This window comes from Leopardus geoffroyi, chromosome A2 (assembly GCF_018350155.1).
Source record: "Leopardus geoffroyi isolate Oge1 chromosome A2, O.geoffroyi_Oge1_pat1.0, whole genome shotgun sequence".
In the NCBI taxonomy this organism is placed as follows: Eukaryota; Metazoa; Chordata; class Mammalia; order Carnivora; family Felidae; genus Leopardus; species Leopardus geoffroyi.
Genome location: NC_059331.1, coordinates 6,178,163 through 6,196,398, shown reverse-complemented (window position 1 = coordinate 6,196,398; position 18,236 = coordinate 6,178,163). Strand labels below are relative to the sequence as shown.

At 63.2% G+C, this 18,236-nt stretch overlaps 1 protein-coding gene and 1 long non-coding RNA gene across 6 annotated transcripts; one reads left to right on the top strand and one right to left on the bottom strand.

The window, feature by feature from the left end:
- Positions 1-2,865: 2,865 nt before the first annotated feature.
- CAMSAP3 (calmodulin regulated spectrin associated protein family member 3) lies at positions 2,866-17,651 on the top strand. Of its 5 annotated transcripts, none has more exons than XM_045496481.1 (19): positions 2,866-3,119; positions 8,547-8,800; positions 9,135-9,257; positions 9,337-9,432; positions 9,601-9,633; positions 10,533-10,580; positions 10,832-10,970; positions 11,570-11,709; positions 11,794-11,887; positions 11,961-12,015; positions 12,157-12,230; positions 12,484-12,553; positions 12,701-14,087; positions 15,361-15,500; positions 15,581-15,879; positions 16,360-16,459; positions 16,700-16,812; positions 16,900-17,018; positions 17,120-17,651. In XM_045496481.1, the coding sequence occupies exons 1-19, from the start codon at positions 2,972-2,974 to the stop codon at positions 17,423-17,425; spliced, it is 3,738 nt and encodes a 1,245-aa protein (XP_045352437.1). In that variant the 5' UTR covers positions 2,866-2,971; the 3' UTR covers positions 17,426-17,651. The 5 variants fall into 5 exon arrangements, with proteins under 5 accessions (XP_045352437.1, XP_045352433.1, XP_045352434.1 ...); XM_045496477.1 differs by having other exon boundaries at positions 2,867-3,119; positions 12,650-14,087; XM_045496478.1 differs by lacking the exon at positions 9,601-9,633 and having other exon boundaries at positions 2,867-3,119; positions 12,650-14,087.
- On the bottom strand, positions 11,367-15,460 carry LOC123607341. Its single transcript, XR_006716716.1, has 4 exons — positions 15,344-15,460; positions 14,762-14,764; positions 11,568-11,577; positions 11,367-11,378 (listed from the first exon to the last, which is right to left on the bottom strand). It is a non-coding gene; the product is annotated as an uncharacterized LOC123607341 (long non-coding RNA).
- Positions 17,652-18,236: the final 585 nt, after the last annotated feature.

The following is an 18,236-nucleotide window of genomic DNA, read 5'->3' as shown; positions in this document are numbered from 1 at the left end:
TGTCTGATGAGTTAGGAGGTGTGAGAACCAAAGGAAGCCCCAGGTGAGGGAGGAGGTGGCAGGCAAGGGCTTGGGGAGGGCCGGAGGGGGGTCTGAGGGGAGGAGGCCACCCGCTCACAGGGGAGCCAGTGTGTCTGGAGCTGCGTGGGCCCCAGGAACTGGCCCTCAGGGGCAGGTGGGACCTCGGTTCCAGCCGGCTGTGTGTGGGTGGGGCAGTCTAGCCCAGCCAGGAGTTCCAGTTGGCCCAGTGTGGGGGCTGGGCCTGAGGAGGCCCCTGGCGCCCAAGGGGGGGGGGCACCGTGCCCAGTTCCTACTCTGACACCAGCAGACTCCCCCAGGCCCTCCAGTCCAGGACAGGCGAGGGCCTGCGGGTTCCCTCCCGGGGCGGGAGCCTTGTGCATGTGTGTTTACAGAGCATCCCCAGGAGTGTGTCCCAGCTCGTGTTTGTCCTTAGGGTCCGCAGAGGTCATGAGAACCTTCCCAGAAAAGCAAACACGCATGTGAGCCAGCGGGACGTGCCACGCTCATGGGAGTGGCAGCCCGTGACGGTGTGCCCTTCCCTTCCCGGGCACCTCCCGATGCCAGGAGCCCCGGACCCCCCCGGCAGTGCCACCGATGGGGAGACCAAGGCCCGGTGGGGAAAGGACATGTCCAGGTCATTCAGGGGGCTTGGGACAGGAGCTGAGACACGTGCATCACGCGTATCAACACCTGCACGAAAACACGCGCACACTGGCCCCTTTGTGCGCCCACGCCCACTCCTGCACGGGCACATCCAGACAGGAGGGCCGACGCCTCAGCTCCCCTCCCTTGGGCACACCCACCCCCTCTCCAGTCACACGCTCTGGACCATGAGACCCATGCCTCAAACACACCTGTGCAATGTATGTTAAGGGGCCCCAGGAATTTCTACAAAGAATAGGCTTTGGGGACCATCTGAGCCTGAGAGGGGGGCTGTCTCAGGAAACTGACTCGCTATTGTGCTTTTTACAGAGTCAAGAGCCCCCCGATTGCTGTGTGTGTGTATAGGTGTGGGTGTTGAATGAAACTCCCTCTACAGTTGTGAATGCAGAAACTCACATTTACATTCCCTTACATGGGATTCACCCACCCAGCCTCACTTACATATGGCACTCAATTGCATCTAGGTACACACACATACCCTTCCACACTCACAGAGCCGTTCAAAACCCAACTTCTTGGGGCACCTGGGTGGCTCAGTCGGTTGAGCGTCTGACTTCAGCTCAGGTCACGATCTCGCGGTTCGTGGGTTCGAGCCCCGCGTCGGGCTCTGTGCTGACGGCTCGGAGCCTGGAGCCCGCTTCGGATTCTGTGTCTCTCCCTCTCTCTGCCCCTCCCACGCTCATGCTCTCTCAATAATAAATTTTAAAAAATGTGAAAAACCTAACTTATTGGGTGCGCATACCTACACGCACACTACAGTCTTCGATTTGCCACCAGGCGCACACGTACCTGCACGCCAAGAGGGAAGCTCAGATACTCAATTTACATTCAGAAAAGAGATACCCATGGACACTCTGGCACACTCATGCTTCCACACAGATCTGTGCAAACGTCCCAAACTTCAAATGTAAATACCAGCTTCACACAAAAACACGCAGAAAGTCATACATGTCGACACTCCTGTGAAAAGATAACATACAAACCCAGATACGTATGTGCACTTACTATACACACGTGATCACACCCGGTTATACACACCGCGGATATACAGGTCTGCAAAGACTTAACACACGATTCTATGTTCACAATTAGACACAGCTGAGAGGCACGTGGCAGTTGTGTTGACACAAAAACACAATGGGATACACGGCAATTTAAAAAATTGTTAAATATTTATTTATTTTTGAGAGAGAGAGAGAGAGAGAGAGCACGAGCAGGGGAGGGGCAGAGAGAGAAGGAGACACAGAATCCCAAGCAGGCTCCAGGCTCCGAGCTGTCGGCACAGAGCCCGACTCGGGGCTTGAACTCACAGACTGCGAGATCATGACCTGAGCCGAAGTCAGAGCTTAACCAACTGAGCCACCCAGGCGCCCTGACACAAGCAAATATTAAACAAATATCCACAAAAAGGGCCCAGACATTTGCAAGTGTCCCCAGTAACTGCCATTAGCCCCATTCATAGATATAAGTAAACACACTCCTGCATAAATGCACCTGCTCTCAAACAATTTCTCTCGCGTGCTCCTTCGTTGACACCGATCACATCCTTATACAAAACATCCTTAGATGCTCACAAACACGTACACTCGCAAATCCACTGACAAAACACAAATGCACACGCACACTCACCACCACTATACCCTGTGGACACCGACACCGACACCATACGATCCTTGCCCACACATGAAAGACACGGACGCCCACGCATACACACACAGGTGCTGTCACACGCCCACCCAGAGAGCACACGCAGACACCCTCAAATTCGCGCGTTCACCACCCGAATGCGTTCGGAGACGCACACACGGCTACAAACACACACGCTCTCTACGCTCCCAACTCGCCCTCGGACACAGGTGCAGCCACGCACCGACGCTCACGTTCACATCCAAGCGTACACGCTCGGGCCAGCACACACATCCGCAAACAGAGGGTCCCTCGTCCTCCCCAGCGCACGCGCGCACACGCACACGCACACGCACTCCTCCGCAGCCTCCCGCCAACACCGCAGTCCGGGCCCGCCCCACCCGCTGCAGGCGGCCAGGCGAAGCCGGAGTGGGGCGGGGAGGACCGGGTCGGGGTCTGGGCCGGGGGCGGGGCGCACCTGGGCTCCGCCCCGGGGCGGGGCCGACGCTGCGTCGCGAGCGCGAGCGGCCGCACCTGGCTCGGCGGCGGCGGCGGCGGCGGCGGCGGCGGCGGCGGCGGCGGCGGGCCCGGCCCGGGTGCGAGCGCGGCGCAGCCCAGCCCGAGCGAGCGCGGAGCCGGCTCCCGCAGCCCCGGCGCCGCCATGGTGGAGGCGGCGCCCCCCGGGCCCGGGCCGCTGAGGAGGACCTTCCTGGTGCCCGAGATCAAGTCGCTGGACCAGTACGATTTCTCGCGGGCCAAGGCGGCGGCCAGCCTGGCGTGGGTGCTGCGGGCCGCGTTCGGGGGCGCAGGTACCGGGCCGGGGGCGGCAGGGGCGGCAGGTGCGGGGGGCGGGGCGCCGGGCCGCGGAGGCCGGGGCCGTGGGAACAATAGCGCCGGCCGCCGGGTGTGTGGGGGGTGGGGGGGCCCGGGCTCGGGCCCCGCCGCGCCGGGCCTCCGGGCTTCCTGCTCGGCCGGGGCGGTGGACTTTGCCCGCCCGGCTGCGGGAGCGCGGTGGGGGTGGGGCCGGCGGCCCAGATCCGCGCCGGGACCCCGGCGTCCGGGAGCCCAGGTGAGCGGGGCGGGGTCTCCCGGGCGGGCCTTGCACGCCCTACCCCCCCCCCTTTACACATTCACATCACGCGCCCCCGAGGACCCCCCCCACCCCTACCGCCCCGCAGCCGAACCCACACCCCGCGTCAGCCCTCCCTGCGCTGCGGGCGGCGAGGGCAGCTCTGGGAGCCTCTTCTTTCGCCTCCATGGCCCCGGCCAGCGGCTGGCAGCTGTGACTTATTACCCCATTTTGCCTGGGAGCCCAGAAGGGAATTGGCTTGTCCGAGCTCGGCGGGGGTGGGGGCGCAGGTGTAAGGCCTTCTCCCACCCGGGGCAGAGCCCCCAGCCCTCCCCTAGGGCCACGTGTGTGGGGAAGTCAGGCCAACCCAAGGGGGAGGGTGCGGGTGGGTCCCCGGGATTCAAGGGCGCGTGTGGGCAAAGTCAGGGCCCTAGGGCAACCCCATCACCCAGGCCAGAGCTGGGAGCCAGGGCCTGCTGTGGGGCAGGCGGGGTTAATTAAGGTCTGGGCCTTCCCAGGCGTCCTAAGGGGGACGCCTGCTCTCCCACCCGCCTGGCCACTGGTCTTGGCACCTGCTGAGCACAGCCCATCCCCCCACCCCTTCAGTGGCCTTCCCAGATCAACCTGTTCTGGGTGTGGGGCTCGGGGACAGCTGCCCATCTCCTGGGTCCGCCCAAGCCTGTGTCTTTCTCCCAACACCCTCCCATGCAGGGTCCACTCTGGGGCCTGCCTTTCCCTGAGGATCTGCTTGAGGAAGAAAGGGGGCTGGTAGGCAGAGATCTGGGTCTGCCCCAGCCTCTCCCGTCCCGGGTTATGTGGCCTTGGTTAGAAGGCTCGACTTTGGGAATCAGAGTTGGGCTTAAGTCCCAGCTCCACCGGGTTATGGACAAATTATGTCAATTCTCTAAGCGGCTGTTTCCCCTGTGTGTAAGAAGGCATTTATGTTCACTCATTTATCCGTTTCGCAAATGTCTGTGGGGCACCCACTAAGTGCCAGGGCAGTGCTCGGGCGGCTGGGATCCCGGCACCTTCCTCACAAGGTTGCTGGACAGCAGACCTCAGATTGGTTCTGGCGCACAGTGCCTGGTAAACAGCTACTCGCTGTCACTGCTGCTGTGACCCGTTGTGGCACTGTTATTAATAACATTAATATTATCATGGAGCAGAAAATGCCGTCCCATTTCATAGAAAGGAAAGGGAGGTCTCCCGAGGAGATGCCCCGACTCACCCAGTCCTGTTCTCCCTGACCCAGCTCCCTGCACTGTGCGATCTCCTCCCCGAGGGTGAGGGTCAGGGTGAGGGTCACGTTCAGTCGGCCTCGTACCCACCTTTTCTAAGCAGAGGGGGCTGAGGAAGGTGGGACGCCTGGCCCAGAGGGGGAAGTGGGCCACAGAGCTCTGCTTGATTCACGAACTCTGGGACTTTTTACCGATGCCTGTTGGGTGCCAGGCTGGTGCCGGGACAGAGCGATGGGGGTGGAGTTGGGAAAATGGGGGATGGGACACGAAACCAGATCTCGGCTGCTTAGGGTGATAAGGTCTGTGTTGTAGAGGCGTGCAGTGGGGCTGGGGGAGGAAAGCCCCGAACTCTGCCGAGGAGGGGAGGGGAGGGAAGGGAAAGTTTGAACCTTGAGGGACGCATAGGAGTTTGCCAGGGGGAGGCCACGTGTGAAAAGGCCTGGGGGTTGGCCCATCAGGGAGTTCTCAGAGAAAAATGTGCGGGGCCCAGTGGTGGGGTGGGGGCCCAGGGAGGGGGGAGATGAGACAGGCTGGCGGGACAGGGGGCGTCTTGAACTGTGGCCGGGAGGTGGGGGGATGTGAGGGCGCTGGGGAGCTATGGACTGGGTTTGGGGACTGACAAAATGAGATCAGCTATGCAGTTGCCCCCTGGGGAATGGTGACTGGGTAGGGGGGGAGGTGGTTCTGGCAGCCTGGGGGCACAGGTGTAAGGAGGCTGGGCACGAGTGCCGGCAGGTGGCCTCTGTGGGACCGAAGCTCAGAGAGAAGAAAGGGTGCCATCTCTACCCAGTTTGGGAGACACCACCTAAGTCCCTTACGCCTGAACGTCACTCTGACCCATAGGGCAACTGGGTTCACGTCAGCTCGGATGTTTATTAGCGGTGTGATCCTGGGCGAGTTAGCTCTCTGGGCCTTGGTTTTCTCGTCTGTACAGTGGGGAGAAGAGTAGGCGTCGTGAGGATTACACGCGCGAACGCATACGAGGTGGCCGTGTATGTCAGAGGCGCCGTAGAGCTGTGTGGTCCGGTCTGGTGGCCGGTGTTCATCGTGATGTGCTATGAATGTAAACAACACGTAGTGGCTTCTGAAGACTTGATATAAAAAAAAGTGAAATAAGAATGTTTTTGTTTTTATGTCGATTGCTGAAATGATAGTATCAGATATATATTGTGTTCAATATATACTAAGGTAATTCTCCATTTCTTTTTTTTTTTTAGTTTATTTCTTTTTGAGAGAGAGAAAGTACGAGTTGGGGAGGGGCAGAGGGAGAGGGAGAGAATCCCAAGCAGGCCGTGTGCTGTTAGCACAGAGCCCGATGCAGGGCTCTTATCCACGAACTGTGAGATCATGATGACCTGAGCCGAAGTCGATCGCTTCATCGACGGAGCCACCCAGGTGCCCCCCGTTTCTACCTTTTTAATGTGGCTCCTAGAAAGTTTAAAACTACATGTGTGGGGTGGGGCGCCTGGGTGGCTCCGTCGGTTGAGCGTCTGACTTGGGCTCAGGTCATGATCTCGTGGCTCATGAGTTTGAGCATGAGTTTGAGTTGCTGACAGCTCGGAGCCCGGAGCCTGCTTCGGATTCTGTATCTCCCTCTCTCTCCGCCCCTCCCCTGCTCGTGCTCTGTTTCTCTCTCTCTCTTAAAAATGAATAAACATTAGAAAATAATTTGAAGCTACATATGCGGGTCAAATTGTATTTCTGTCGGCCAGCACTATCCGATGGTAAATGATCAATAAACATTTTTAGTAGAGAGCGGTGGCTCTGAACCCCGGGGGTGGTTTTGCCTTCCAGGAGACCTTTGATAGTATCTAGAGACCTTTTTGGTTGTCACTGCTTGGGAAGGAGGGTGTTACTGGCGTTCTGTGACTAGAGACCAGGGACTCTGCTGACCATCCTGAAGCACCGGACAGCTTACCCCGCCCCCTGTGAGACACAAAGAATTATCCACCCCCAAGTGCCGGCCGTGTTGCGGTATAGAGGTATAGAGGAAGCGCTTGATAAACATGAGCTGTTGGGTAGCCCTAGCTCACGTGTTTTCATCTCGAAGGCCCTGACAAGTCCTGCACGAAAGAAACTTGTTTAATTTTGCCAGTGGGAGCAGGAAATGAGCAGGGGCCCGGGAGACGGGGAACAGGGTGTGGGTTGGGGAGATGCCAGGAGAATGAAAGCAGAGGACCTTAGGTGTTGGAGGGGAAGGAGGGGGGAGGAGGGATGTTGACTTCTTACCTCCATTTCTCTCCGAGAGAGAAGGAGCAGGTTTGGAGCAAGGTCCCGAGCATCATGGGAGACGCCCAGAGGGCAGTGGGACACACGGCCTGGGCTGCAGCAGGTGGCAGTGCTCAGATGGCCACGGAAGCTATCACTGGGCGGGCGGGCTGGCAGGCAGGGGTGGGGGGGTGCACGTATCCACTTACAGGGCTGTTCCGACCGAGCTGTCAGGAACCTGGCATTGAAGGGGCATGAGGGGAAGAGGCCTGGCTTGAGTGGTGGGACAGAGAAAAAGATGGAAAGCGGGGAGATGCCGGGGGAGGAAGGTTTCCGGAACAAGGAGGTGCTGGGCAGAGCGCCCAGGCGAGATACAGTACAGCCCACAACCGTGCGTTGGAGGGCCGCTGCTGGCCTTGGGGAGGCTGGGAGCTGGGAGGGCAGGTTGGGGCGGGGGTCGGGTGGAAGGAGAGGTCTGTTCAGAGAGTGCACACAGCTATCCACAGGGGTGGAGCATTACGTGGGAAGGTCAAGTGTGACTTCAGGGGGCGGGGTGGAGTGAAGGCAAGGAAGCCTGGGTCCTTAGAGGTGAGGGCAGGGGGTCTCCGGGGAGCCTGGCTGTGAAGACAGGCGCGTGAGAAAGGCCTGGTGTGTTATGTGCCGATGTTTTTAAGCGGTAGAAATCTGCCCCCTCCCGTTATTTCAGACACGTAGAACCCCAGTAGACAAAGCAGCTGTTCTGGTTGGAATAAGAGTTAGGGCCTCCCTGAAAGACCCCCACGAGGGCAGGTCCCCTAGGCTGGCCTCAGTCACCTCCTCCTGGACCCTCCCAGAGAATCGTCCTGGTGACTTATTCTGGTCTTTCTGTTCCCCACCCATGGATCCTGCTTGGGGTTCCGTGCCCCCCCCACCCCCCCACATGGGGCTTCCTCAAGCCTCTCCCTGCCCTGCCCGTCTCATTCAACGTCTTCAGGGGGTTTGTGGCCGCCTCTGCAAGGTGATCTCACCTCTCTCCAGAGCCCCGGCCCCTCACGTTCCGCTTTTGCTTCCTCACCGCCTGTACCCCCACCTTCCCACTCACCTGATGGGCCCCTGGACGCCTCCTTGTCCCTCCCCTGCCTCCTCCCTTCAGTCGCCAGGTTCCGACCGTTCACCCCCCTCAGAAGGTCTGCAGTCAGGCCAGCTTTCCGGTTCCCTGGCCGGCCTGCCAGACCCCCGACTCCACAGTTCATCCCACCCCCGCTTCCAAGCTGATGGAGGGTGCGGGGGGGGGTGGGGGGGGGCTGCTAAAGGCCTGAGTTTGAATCCCAGTGCCGGCACTGGCCAGCTGTGTGGCCTTAGGCAGGTTGCTTTCGTTCTCTGTGCCTCAGTTTCTGGAGTTACCACTTGTGCCCTGGCTGCTGCTTCCTAGGCCTGCGGGGCACCCGGGGAGTTAGGTGGATTAAGGGATCTTGTCGTTGTTGTTCTCCTCGGAGGGCCTGCAAGACCACCACCCTCCCAACAAGCCCCTGCGCGGGTGGCCTCTCCCCTTCCAGAACTGCCCTTCCCCCACCCCCCAGGCACGGCCTGTCCCACCTCCTGGCCTTTGCCCCTCTGCCTGGAGCCCCTTCCTGTGGCGAGCTCCCGCACACCCGCGCCCGGGTCCCCCAGCCTCCCCGTCCCGTGCCGTCCTCCGACGCATGCCTGGGCCCTGACCCGCCGTCACCCCCCTCGCCCCGCAGAGCATGTGCCCTCGGAGCTGTGGGAGCCCTTCTACACCGACCAGTACGCACAGGAGCACGTGAAGCCCCCGGTGACACGGCTGCTGCTCTCGGCCGAGCTCTACTGCCGGGCCTGGCGCCAGGTGCTGCCGCAGCTCGAGACCCCCCCCAGTCCCTCCGCGCTGCTGGCCCTGCTGGCGCGGAGGGGCACGGTGCCCGCGCTGCCCGAGCGTCCCGTGCAGGAGGCCGACTTGAGGCACCAGCCTATCCTCATGGTAGGCCCCGCCCCGGTCCGTCAGGCCCCGCCCACCAGACGCGGCTCCTCCCCCAGGCTCCTCCCACCAGGCCTGGCTCCGCCCCAGAGACGCCACCCTGGTCCTTGAGGACGCGCTTGAGGACAGGGCCCACCAGGAGTGGTTCTTCCCGGACCCCTGTCCTGGCTCCTTCCCCGACGCCCCACCCACTAACCCTGGCTCATCCCCAAAGCCCCTCCTACTTCAGGCCCCTCCCCACACACCTCGAGGTTCTTCCTCTGGTTCTCCCTCAGAGGCGGCCAGGGGAACCCCCACCCCTCGCTGTGGTCTCACTCTTGAGCCCTTCCCTGCACAGGGAGCCCACCTAGCTGTCATTGACGCCCTCATGGTTGCCTTCGCCTTCGAGTGGACAAAGACACTGCCCGGTCCCTTGGCCCTGGCCAGCTTGGAGCACAAGCTCCTTTTCTGGGTGGACACGGTAGGTGGGGTCAGGCAGGCACGGGCTGGGGGCTGGCATTGCCCAGGGAGCACAGTGCTGACCTCTCCCTGCTCCCCAGACCATCCGGCGGTTGCAGGAGAAGACTGAGCAGGAAGCTGCCCAGAGAGCCTCTCCCGCGGCCCCTGCAGACGGGGTGGCCCCCGCACAGCCCTCGGTGAGACTAGGGCGACGGACGAATGGACGGACACGAGGACGGTCGGAGGGAGGGCTGGGTGGGAGGGGAAGGGCTGCACTGGGGGGGGCTGGAGGTGACTCTGTCTCTCTTTCTGCCGTCTCCCCTGTGCCTCTCCCGCTGCTCTCCCCTCTGCCTCTCTGGCATCAGTGCCCCACACGCTGGTACTGGAAGCTGGTTCCTGTAAGTGGGGCTGTTCCTCCGCCCCGTCTGCCTGCCTCGCTTGTCGCTTGGTCTGTCTTGTCTGTTCTGCCTGCCTGTCTGCTCCCTCTCCTACCTCCTCCTCCCAGCTGTGAGCAGAGGATATGGGACCCTGGCCCTAGGGGACAGAGGGAACCTCTCCGTAGACCAAGAGAAGAGAAGTGTGTTAAATGAGAAGGCAGATCACTCCCCAGTTACCTGACCGGGGAGGCGGGGGTGGGGGTGGGGGGGATGGGAGGGAATGAGCCTCTCCTCCCAGTAATCAAGAGGGCAGAGCTTCTGGGCTCGTTCATCTTTGCTGAGGCGGGAGACTTCCGGCACCCCTGAAGGGGGTCCCTAGCCCATCAGGCACGTGGATCCTGACCCCTTAGCCAAGAGGAAGGGCCCCAGACCCAGAAGAAGGTAGAAGAACCTTCCTAAGACTCCAGTTTCCCTGCGGACAAGCCCGGCTTGGGTGGGAGGGAGCGTCCATCCCTGAAACACAAAGGGCGAGTGGCCACTGCCAGTGGGGGCTTCGGGTGGACGGAGTCCCGCCTCTGCTCACTCTGGAGCCTCCCTCCTCCCACTCTGTGGCCTGGGTTGGGGGCTCCTCTCCTTCTGCCTCCCCCGCTTCCTCCGCAACCCCTCCCCGAGCTGGGGCCTGGGTCTTTTGTGGGGGGGGGGGGGAATGATTCCCTGCATGGGAGGCTGGCTGTGTGGGGTCCCTCCAGGCTGGGAGGAGCTGGGGTCCCCAAAGCCGGCCAGAGCGCAGTCAGGGAGCTGGACGGCCAGGGCTCGTGACAGGAGTCAGGGCTCTCTCTCCCCTCCCCTGGAGGTGTGCTTGGGGGCCCAGCAAGTCAGCGCCCCTCCCGCCCAGCTGACGGCTGCTCCTCTCCCCCCAGCACGCAATTGCCTTCTGTTTGAAGGAGTCGGGGAGCAAACCCCCCATGGTAATGTATCCCCCGCCCCGGGGTCCCAGGAGTCCTGCCCCAGCCCTCGCTGCTGGCCTGGCTGCTCGCAGACAGTTCCTTTGCCTCTTGCTGCTGCCCTTCCCCTGCTCCAGGCTGGCCCCACTCTGGCTCCGGGACCCCCAGCTTCACGCCCCCTCACGGCGGAAACCCCAGGCCTCCCCACCCAGCCTGCATGACCGCTGCCCCGGGGGCCGGCCTGACCTCTGACCTAACCCGGCTCCCACCCACAGATCCGATACCGCAAGGACCGAGCTGTGGCCCGACGCGCCCCCTGCTTTCCAACCGTGACCACCCTCCAGGATCTGGCGAGTGGGGCCGCGCTGGCCGCCACGATCCACTGCTATTGTCCCCAGCTCTTGCGACTCGAGGGTGAGTGAGTGGGCCTGGGCCGCACCTGTCCGTGGGAGCTCGACACCCAGGCATCTGCCCCAGAGTGCTGCGGTGATGAGGAGTGCAGCGTTCAGAACTGGCGGACCTGCGTTTGAACATTGCTTCCCCTCGTTAGCGGTGTGACCTTGCGCAAGTGTCTAAGCTTCTCTGTGCCTCATAGAATTCACGCCTGCCGCAGATATTTATAGAATGCAAGCTGTGTGCCAGACCCCGTTTTAGGTGCCGGAGACCCAGGGTGCACGATACGGTCATGCTCCTGACCTCAGGCAGCTCGCATCCTGGTTGGGAGAGAAAGACAATAACTTCATCCAGAAAAACATTCTGGACTAACGTTAGGTGCCCTGAGGGAGGGCGAGGCAGTTAGGAGAAGCTTTCTGACTTGAGTTCCTGGGGAACGAGTTCTCCCGGCAGCTGGGAATAGTTGCAGAGGCCGGGGCTATCCGCTTTGTAAAGGGCACCTGGCCTGAGGCCCGGCCCGTAGGAGAGCCTCTGTGCGTGTAGCCTGCTGGGCCCTCGCTTCCCCAGGGCCCCGTCCTCCTCCGCATAGAGCTGGGGACCCAGGTATCCTGTCCCCACAGAGGTGTGCCTCAAGGACCCCATGTCTGTGGCGGACAGCCTCTACAACCTCCAGCTGGTACAGGATTTCTGTGCCTCCCGCCTTCCTCGTGGCTGCCCACTGTCCCTCGAGGACCTGCTGTATGTCCCGCCGCCCCTCAAGGTAAGGCCGTCTCGAGGCCTCGTGGGCCGAGGCTGGCGTCCGGGGCCGTGGGTCCCAGTGGCTGACCCCGCCTTCTGCCTCCAGATCAACCTGGTGGTGCTGCTCGCCGAGATGTTCATGTGCTTTGAGGTGCTGAAACCTGATTTCGTGCAGGCTAAGGACCTTCCTGATGGTCATGGTGAGGCCTGGCCCGGGGTGTGGGGCGGGGTAGGGAGGCCAGGCCCTGTCTGACCCTCCTCTCTCTGCTGCAGCGGCCTCCCCCCGGGCCACGGAGGCCTCTTCCGCCCAGAACAGCAGTGGCTGCAGGTATGGTTTCCCCATCGGGTGAGTCTCCGTGGCCGTGGCCCTGTGACAGGGCTGGGGGATGCTCTCTGTTCTCGGCTCCTGGGAGAGGTGAGCAGGGGCGGGGCAGGGAGGGGCCCTTGGCTGACGTGCATCTCTTGGCAGTTCTCCTGTCTTCAATTTCCGCCACCCACTCCTGTCACCCGGCGGCTCCCAGTCCCCACTCCGTGGATCCACAGGTGAGGGCAGGGGTACAGCTTGTCACTGGAGACCCCTACGCAGCCACTACCCCCGGCTGACTTTGTCTCTCCTCCTGATCCTTCCACTGGGTCCCTCAGGCGCCTGAATGACCCGGTGGTGACACTCACCCCCACAGTGGCCCCCAGCTATCTGTCCACATAATGCCCATCAGTGACACCCCCCCGGCGGACCCCACCCAGGGTGCCCAGCGCCGTAGTGGCCACTGAATGACCGCTTACTACCCCTCCGCAGGCTCACTGAAGTCCTCCCCGTCTATGTCCCACATGGAGGCCCTCGGCAAGGCCTGGAACCGTCAGCTCAGGTGAGTGCGTCTCAGGGGCCTGGCCGGTGGAGCAGGCTGGGCAGGGGTGGGGCCGGGGCTTGTCCCAGGGGCTGACCCCTCCCTCCTGCCGCCCAGCCGTCCCCTCTCCCAGGCAGTGTCGTTCAGCACCCCCTTTGGCCTGGACAGCGACGTGGATGTCGTCATGGGAGACCCCGTCCTACTCCGCTCGGTCAGCTCAGACAGCCTGGGCCCCCCGCGCCCTGTGCCAGCCCGGACCCCCGTGCAGCCAGCCCCGGAGCCTGGCGACCTGCCTACCATCGAGGAGGCCCTGCAGATCATCCACAGTGCCGAGCCCCGGCTGCTCCCAGATGGGGCTGCCGACGGCAGCTTCTACCTCCACTCCCCCGAGGGGCCCTCCAAACTGCCGCTGGCTTCCTCCTACCCACTCGAGGGGGCCTCCAAAGCACCCGCCTACGTGCCCCACCCCGAGGCCCCCTTGAAACCGTCTCCCTGCACGGTGGCGGAGATGTCGAAACCGTCGGCCCTATCCGAGGGCTCCCCGAAGGCGGCGGCTTCGTCCCCAGCGGCCAACAACTCCGAAGTGAAGATGACCAGCTTTGCTGAACGCAAGAAGCAGCTGGTGAGGGCTGAGGCCGAGGCAGGGTCCCCGACGGCCACCCCCGCGGCACCAGAGGCCCTGAGCTCTGAGATGAGCGAGCTGGGAGCCCGGCTGGAGGAGAAACGGCGGGCCATAGAGGCTCAGAAGCGACGGATCGAGGCCATCTTTGCCAAGCACCGCCAGCGACTGGGCAAGAGCGCTTTCCTGCAGGTGCAGCCTCGGGAGGCCGGAGGGGAAGCGGAGGCAGAGGCGGAGCCAGGCCCAGTCCCCGGTGGGGAGCGGCCGGCGGGTGAGGGCCAGGGCGAGCCATCCCCGCGGCCCAAGGCAGTGACCTTCTCACCCGAACTGGGCCCAGTGCCCCCCGAGGGGCTGGGGGACTATAACCGGGCGGTCAGCAAGTTAAGCGCCGCGCTGAGCTCGCTGCAGCGGGACATGCAGAGGCTCACGGACCAGCAGCAGCGGCTCCTGGCTCCGCCCGAGGCCCCTGGGCCTGCCCCGCCGCCCGCCGCGTGGGTCATCCCTGGTCCCACGGTGGGTCCCAAAGCCGCATCTCCCAGCCCTGCTCGGCGCGCCCCGGCTGCCCGGCGCAGCCCCGGGCCCGGCCCCAGCCCGACACCCCGAAGCCCGAAACACGCACGGCCGGCGGAGCTGCGGCTGGCTCCCCTGACGAGAGTGCTCACGCCTCCCCATGATGTAGACAGCCTCCCCCACCTGCGCAAGTTCTCGCCAAGCCAGGTGCCCGTGCAGACCCGTTCCTCTATCCTCCTGGCGGAGGGGTCGCCTCCAGAGGAGCCCGCGGCCCGGCCTGGCCTCATCGAGATCCCACTGGGCAGCCTGGAAGAGCCCACGGCCGAGGACGAGGGAGATGGGAGCCCCCCTGGTGCTGAGGATTCCTTAGAGGAGGAGGCGTCTTCGGAGGGAGAGCCCCGGGCCGGGCTGGGATTCTTCTACAAGGTGAGTCGCCGAAGCAGGTTGGGGAAGGGGCGGGGTGGGTGGGCACAGGCGTGGAGGCGGAGAGCCAGGTGGGAGTGGGCAAGGACAAGGTGGGCGTGGCCAGATGGACAGATGGGTGGGTGGGTGGATAGACAGATGGACGGGGTGGGCGTGGGTGGACAGACGGGTGGGTGACAGACGGACAGGGGCGGGTGGATAAGCAGGGCTGGGGTCTTCCGTTTCCTTCTGTCTCATGCTCTCCTTCACGCTCTGCCCATCTCGGCCCTGCCGGTTCCCCTCGCCGCTCTCCCATGTCTGGTCCCTGTTCCCCATCCTCACGGCACCCCCAGCCTGGCCCGGTGCTCTCACCTGGACACCTGCACCCGCATCTTGAACAGCCTCTGCTGTCCACCCCACCCCTCCATCCCTGGCCATCTTCAACTGAGCAGCCAGAGAGATTTTTTTTTTTTTTTTTACTATGAACTGGACCTTGTCAATCCCCTGTTTAAACCCTTCGGTAGCTCCCCTTGCTCTCAGAATAAAAGTCCTTCCATGGCCTTAGGCTCTGCCCACCTCTGACCCTCCCAGGCCACCCGCCCCCCATCCCAGCCACACCGGCCTCCCCATTCCAGGCCTGCTAGGCTTGTTCTAGCCTCAGGGCTTTTGCATTTGCTGTTCCCTCTTGTCTGGGATACTCTCTTTACCTCTCGTCTCCTTGTCATTCTCTCTCCCTGGTCACCTTCTCCAAGAAGCCTTGCTTAGTGCCCCCAGGCTGGGATAGATCCCTCCCCGCCCTGTAGACTGGTAGCTATTTTGTCTTAATATTTTTTAAGTTTTTATTTATTTTGAGAGAGAGAAGGGAGAGTGAGGGAGGGGCAGAGAGAGAGAGGAGAGAGAGAGAGAGAGAGAGAGAGAGAGAGAATGAATCCCAAGCAGGCTCCCCACTGTCAGTGCAAAGCCTGATGCGGGGCTCAAACTCATGAACTGTGAGATCATGACCTGAGCCAGAACCAAGAATCAGATGCTTAACCCACTGAGCCTCCCAGGTGCCCCAGACTGGTAGCTGCTTCTGATGTATCAGGTCGTCTCCCGCCCTGGGTTAAGTGCTCTGTGTGAACAGCACCCGGGTCCACTCTGGTCCCTGGGCCGCACGTAGAACTCTGCACGAAGCAGGAGCCAAGGGGACGCCCTCAGCCCAATTACAAAATCGGAAGGGTGGGTGAGTGGTTGCCAGGCTGGGTTGATGGACGTACCAGGGGAGGGACGGCCAGCCGGACTCCGAGCCTGCCCCCAGGATGAAGACAAGCCCGAGGACGAGATGGCCCAAAAGCGGGCCAGCCTGCTGGAACGGCAGCAGCGGCGGGCGGAGGAGGCTCGGCGGCGGAAGCAGTGGCAGGAGGCCGAGAAGGAGCAGCGGAGGGAAGAGGCTGCCCGGTGAGCGGAGTGCTGCCCGGGCCCCCGGCCCCCCGCGAACCCGCGGCCTGTCTGACCGCTTGATAACTCTCGGTCTGCAGGCTGGCCCAGGAGGAGGCGGCCCCGGGCCCCCCAGCCCCCCCAGCCCCTGCAGCGACCCCGGCCCCTGCCGCCAGGGCCCCCGTCGAGGAGGAGGTGGGCCCCAGGAGGGGGGAGTTCACCCGGCTTGAGTATGAACGCCGGGCCCAGCTGAAGCTGATGGACGACCTTGACAAAGTGCTACGGCCACGGGCTGCGGGGACCGGGGGGCCGGGCCGGGGCGGGCGGAGGGGCCCCCGGCCACGCTCCGGTTGCTGTGACGACTCGGCCTTGGCACGAAGCCCTGCCCGTGGCCTGCTGGGTAAGGAGCCCGTAGGGAGGGGTGGGGCGCAGGGATGGTGCCTGCTCAGTGCCCTTTTCCAGGGCTGTGGAGACCGCGCCCCCCCACCCCCGAGTATGTGGGAGAGGGGAAGACTGTGCGTGGGGTGACGGGGGCCTTGCCCCTGCCCTTTAGACTTCCAGAGGGATGTGGGGGCTACAGTGGGGGTAAGGCGTGTTGGGCAGAGCTGGCCCAGAGTTGTCTCCGGGGTTTCGTGGATGAGGCCCCCTCGGGTACGTTCAGGGGCGACAGCTTTCTAGGGGGGGTTTCCCCACAGCCTGCTGGGCACAGCTCCTGCCCCCGTGGGTAGGGGGAGGTCTCAGTTGGAAGGCACAGGGTGAGGGTCTTGGGAAGGGCTGACCCCACGTGCCCTCCACAGCCTACTAGGTAAGGTCCTCCCCCCAGGCATTGGGGGACACCAGGGGCTCTGGGTGGGGATGACTCCGTGCCATCTTCTCCCAGGCTCCCGGCTCAGCAAAGTCTACTCTCAGTCCACCCTGTCACTGTCGACCGTGGCCAACGAGGCCCCCAATAATCTTGGCGTGAAGAGGCCGACGTCTCGGTGAGTTTGGCCGGGGTGGGCAGGTGCCCCGAGTCTGTGTGTTCTCTTCCGCCGAAGGGATCAGAGGACACATTCGAGGCCGAGTGGGGCTCTGTCCCCTGCACTTGAGCAGGGCTCTGGCAGGTGTACCTGCCTCCCGTTGTGCGGCGTTCTGGGCTCGGCCCTTCCCCGGTCCCTCTGTGCATGGGAAGGCTTCGCCCACTACCGAGTGCATCCCCATCCCTTCCTGTCCCCCTACAGGGCTCCATCCCCATCCGGCCTCATGTCCCCAAGCCGCCTGCCTGGTAGCCGGGAACGCGACTGGGAGAACGGTAGCAACGCCTCGTCCCCGGCGTCGGTGCCCGAGTACACAGGTAAGTGGGGCTGGGGATCGCGAGCACCCCGCCAGGCCCTGCCCGCCCCGTCACCCCCGCTGACCACCCTGACCCCCCCCCCCCCAGGTCCGCGGCTGTACAAGGAGCCCAGCGCCAAGTCCAACAAGTTCATCATCCACAACGCCCTGTCGCACTGCTGCCTCGCGGGCAAGGTGAACGAACCGCAGAAGAACCGCATTCTGGAGGTGAGCCCAGGGCTGGCAGTGGGGGCGGGCGGGCGGGCTGGGGCCAGGGCCCTGCCGCCCACCCCCCCACCCCCGGTGAACCGCTTCCCCCACCCGACCAGGAAATCGAGAAGAGCAAGGCCAATCACTTCCTGATCCTCTTCCGCGACTCGAGCTGCCAGTTCCGGGCCCTCTACACGCTGTCCGGGGAGACAGAGGAGCTGACGAGGCTGGCCGGCTACGGCCCCCGCACAGTCACGCCCGCCATGGTCGAGGGCATCTACAAGTACAACTCGGACCGCAAGCGCTTTACCCAGATCCCTGCCAAGACCATGTCCATGAGTGTAGACGCCTTCACCATCCAGGGCCACCTCTGGCAGAGCAAGAAGCCCACCACCCCCAAGAAGGGCAGCAGCACCCCCAAGTAGCCTCGTCCCGGTGGTTCCCAGGGCAGAGGACAGCCTGGAGGACAATCAGGTGGCATTCCTGGGTCTCGTCTGTCCCCAACCTTGTCTGGGTAGGGCTGGAGTCCCTACCCCCTAACTTCTGTCCTGTCCTGCTGTGGGGGCTGAGCTGGGAGGTTCAGGGACTCAGGGCTCAGCTCAGTCCCCTGTCTGTCCTCCCCACCTTCTTGAATAAAATAATTTAGAAAGAGCTCGAGTGCTGGCATCTCCCTGAGGCTGGCTGGGGCGTCCAGTGACCTCTCTGAGGGGGTTTTCCAGCCTCGCCTGCCATGTCCCGCCGCCTCAAGAGCCCGGATGCGGCTCATGCCAAGGCCCCTCGTGGCTGCCCCTTGGCTGCCTCTGGACCAGCCTCTCCCCGTGGCCTCCCCACCCGCCGCTCACTGCACGTCCCTCCTCCGTGCGGATGTTGCTGGCCTCTCCTGGCACTTGGTCTGCAGCCAGCTGCTAAGTTTGACCTTCTCTCCTCCAGCCGCCTGCCCCCATCTCGGCCTCTGGAAAGGATTCCCGTGTTTCTCTCCTACGAGCCCCACACCCAAGGGTCCAGGTGTGCCCTTGGCATCGCTGGGGACAGCTCAGATGTAGGCCCTAGGCCGTAACTCGAGCCTGCCTGAGCTGCTGCTCTCCGTGGCCCAGACACAGGACCGGCTTCCCCAACCCCCCCCCGACACTGCACAGTTCACCTAATGGCCGCTTCTGTCTCGCTAGCCTCTCTCCATCCCCATAACTGGCCCCCAGTCCAGGACACCAACCCGGGCCTCCCCCCGTCACCTCCCGC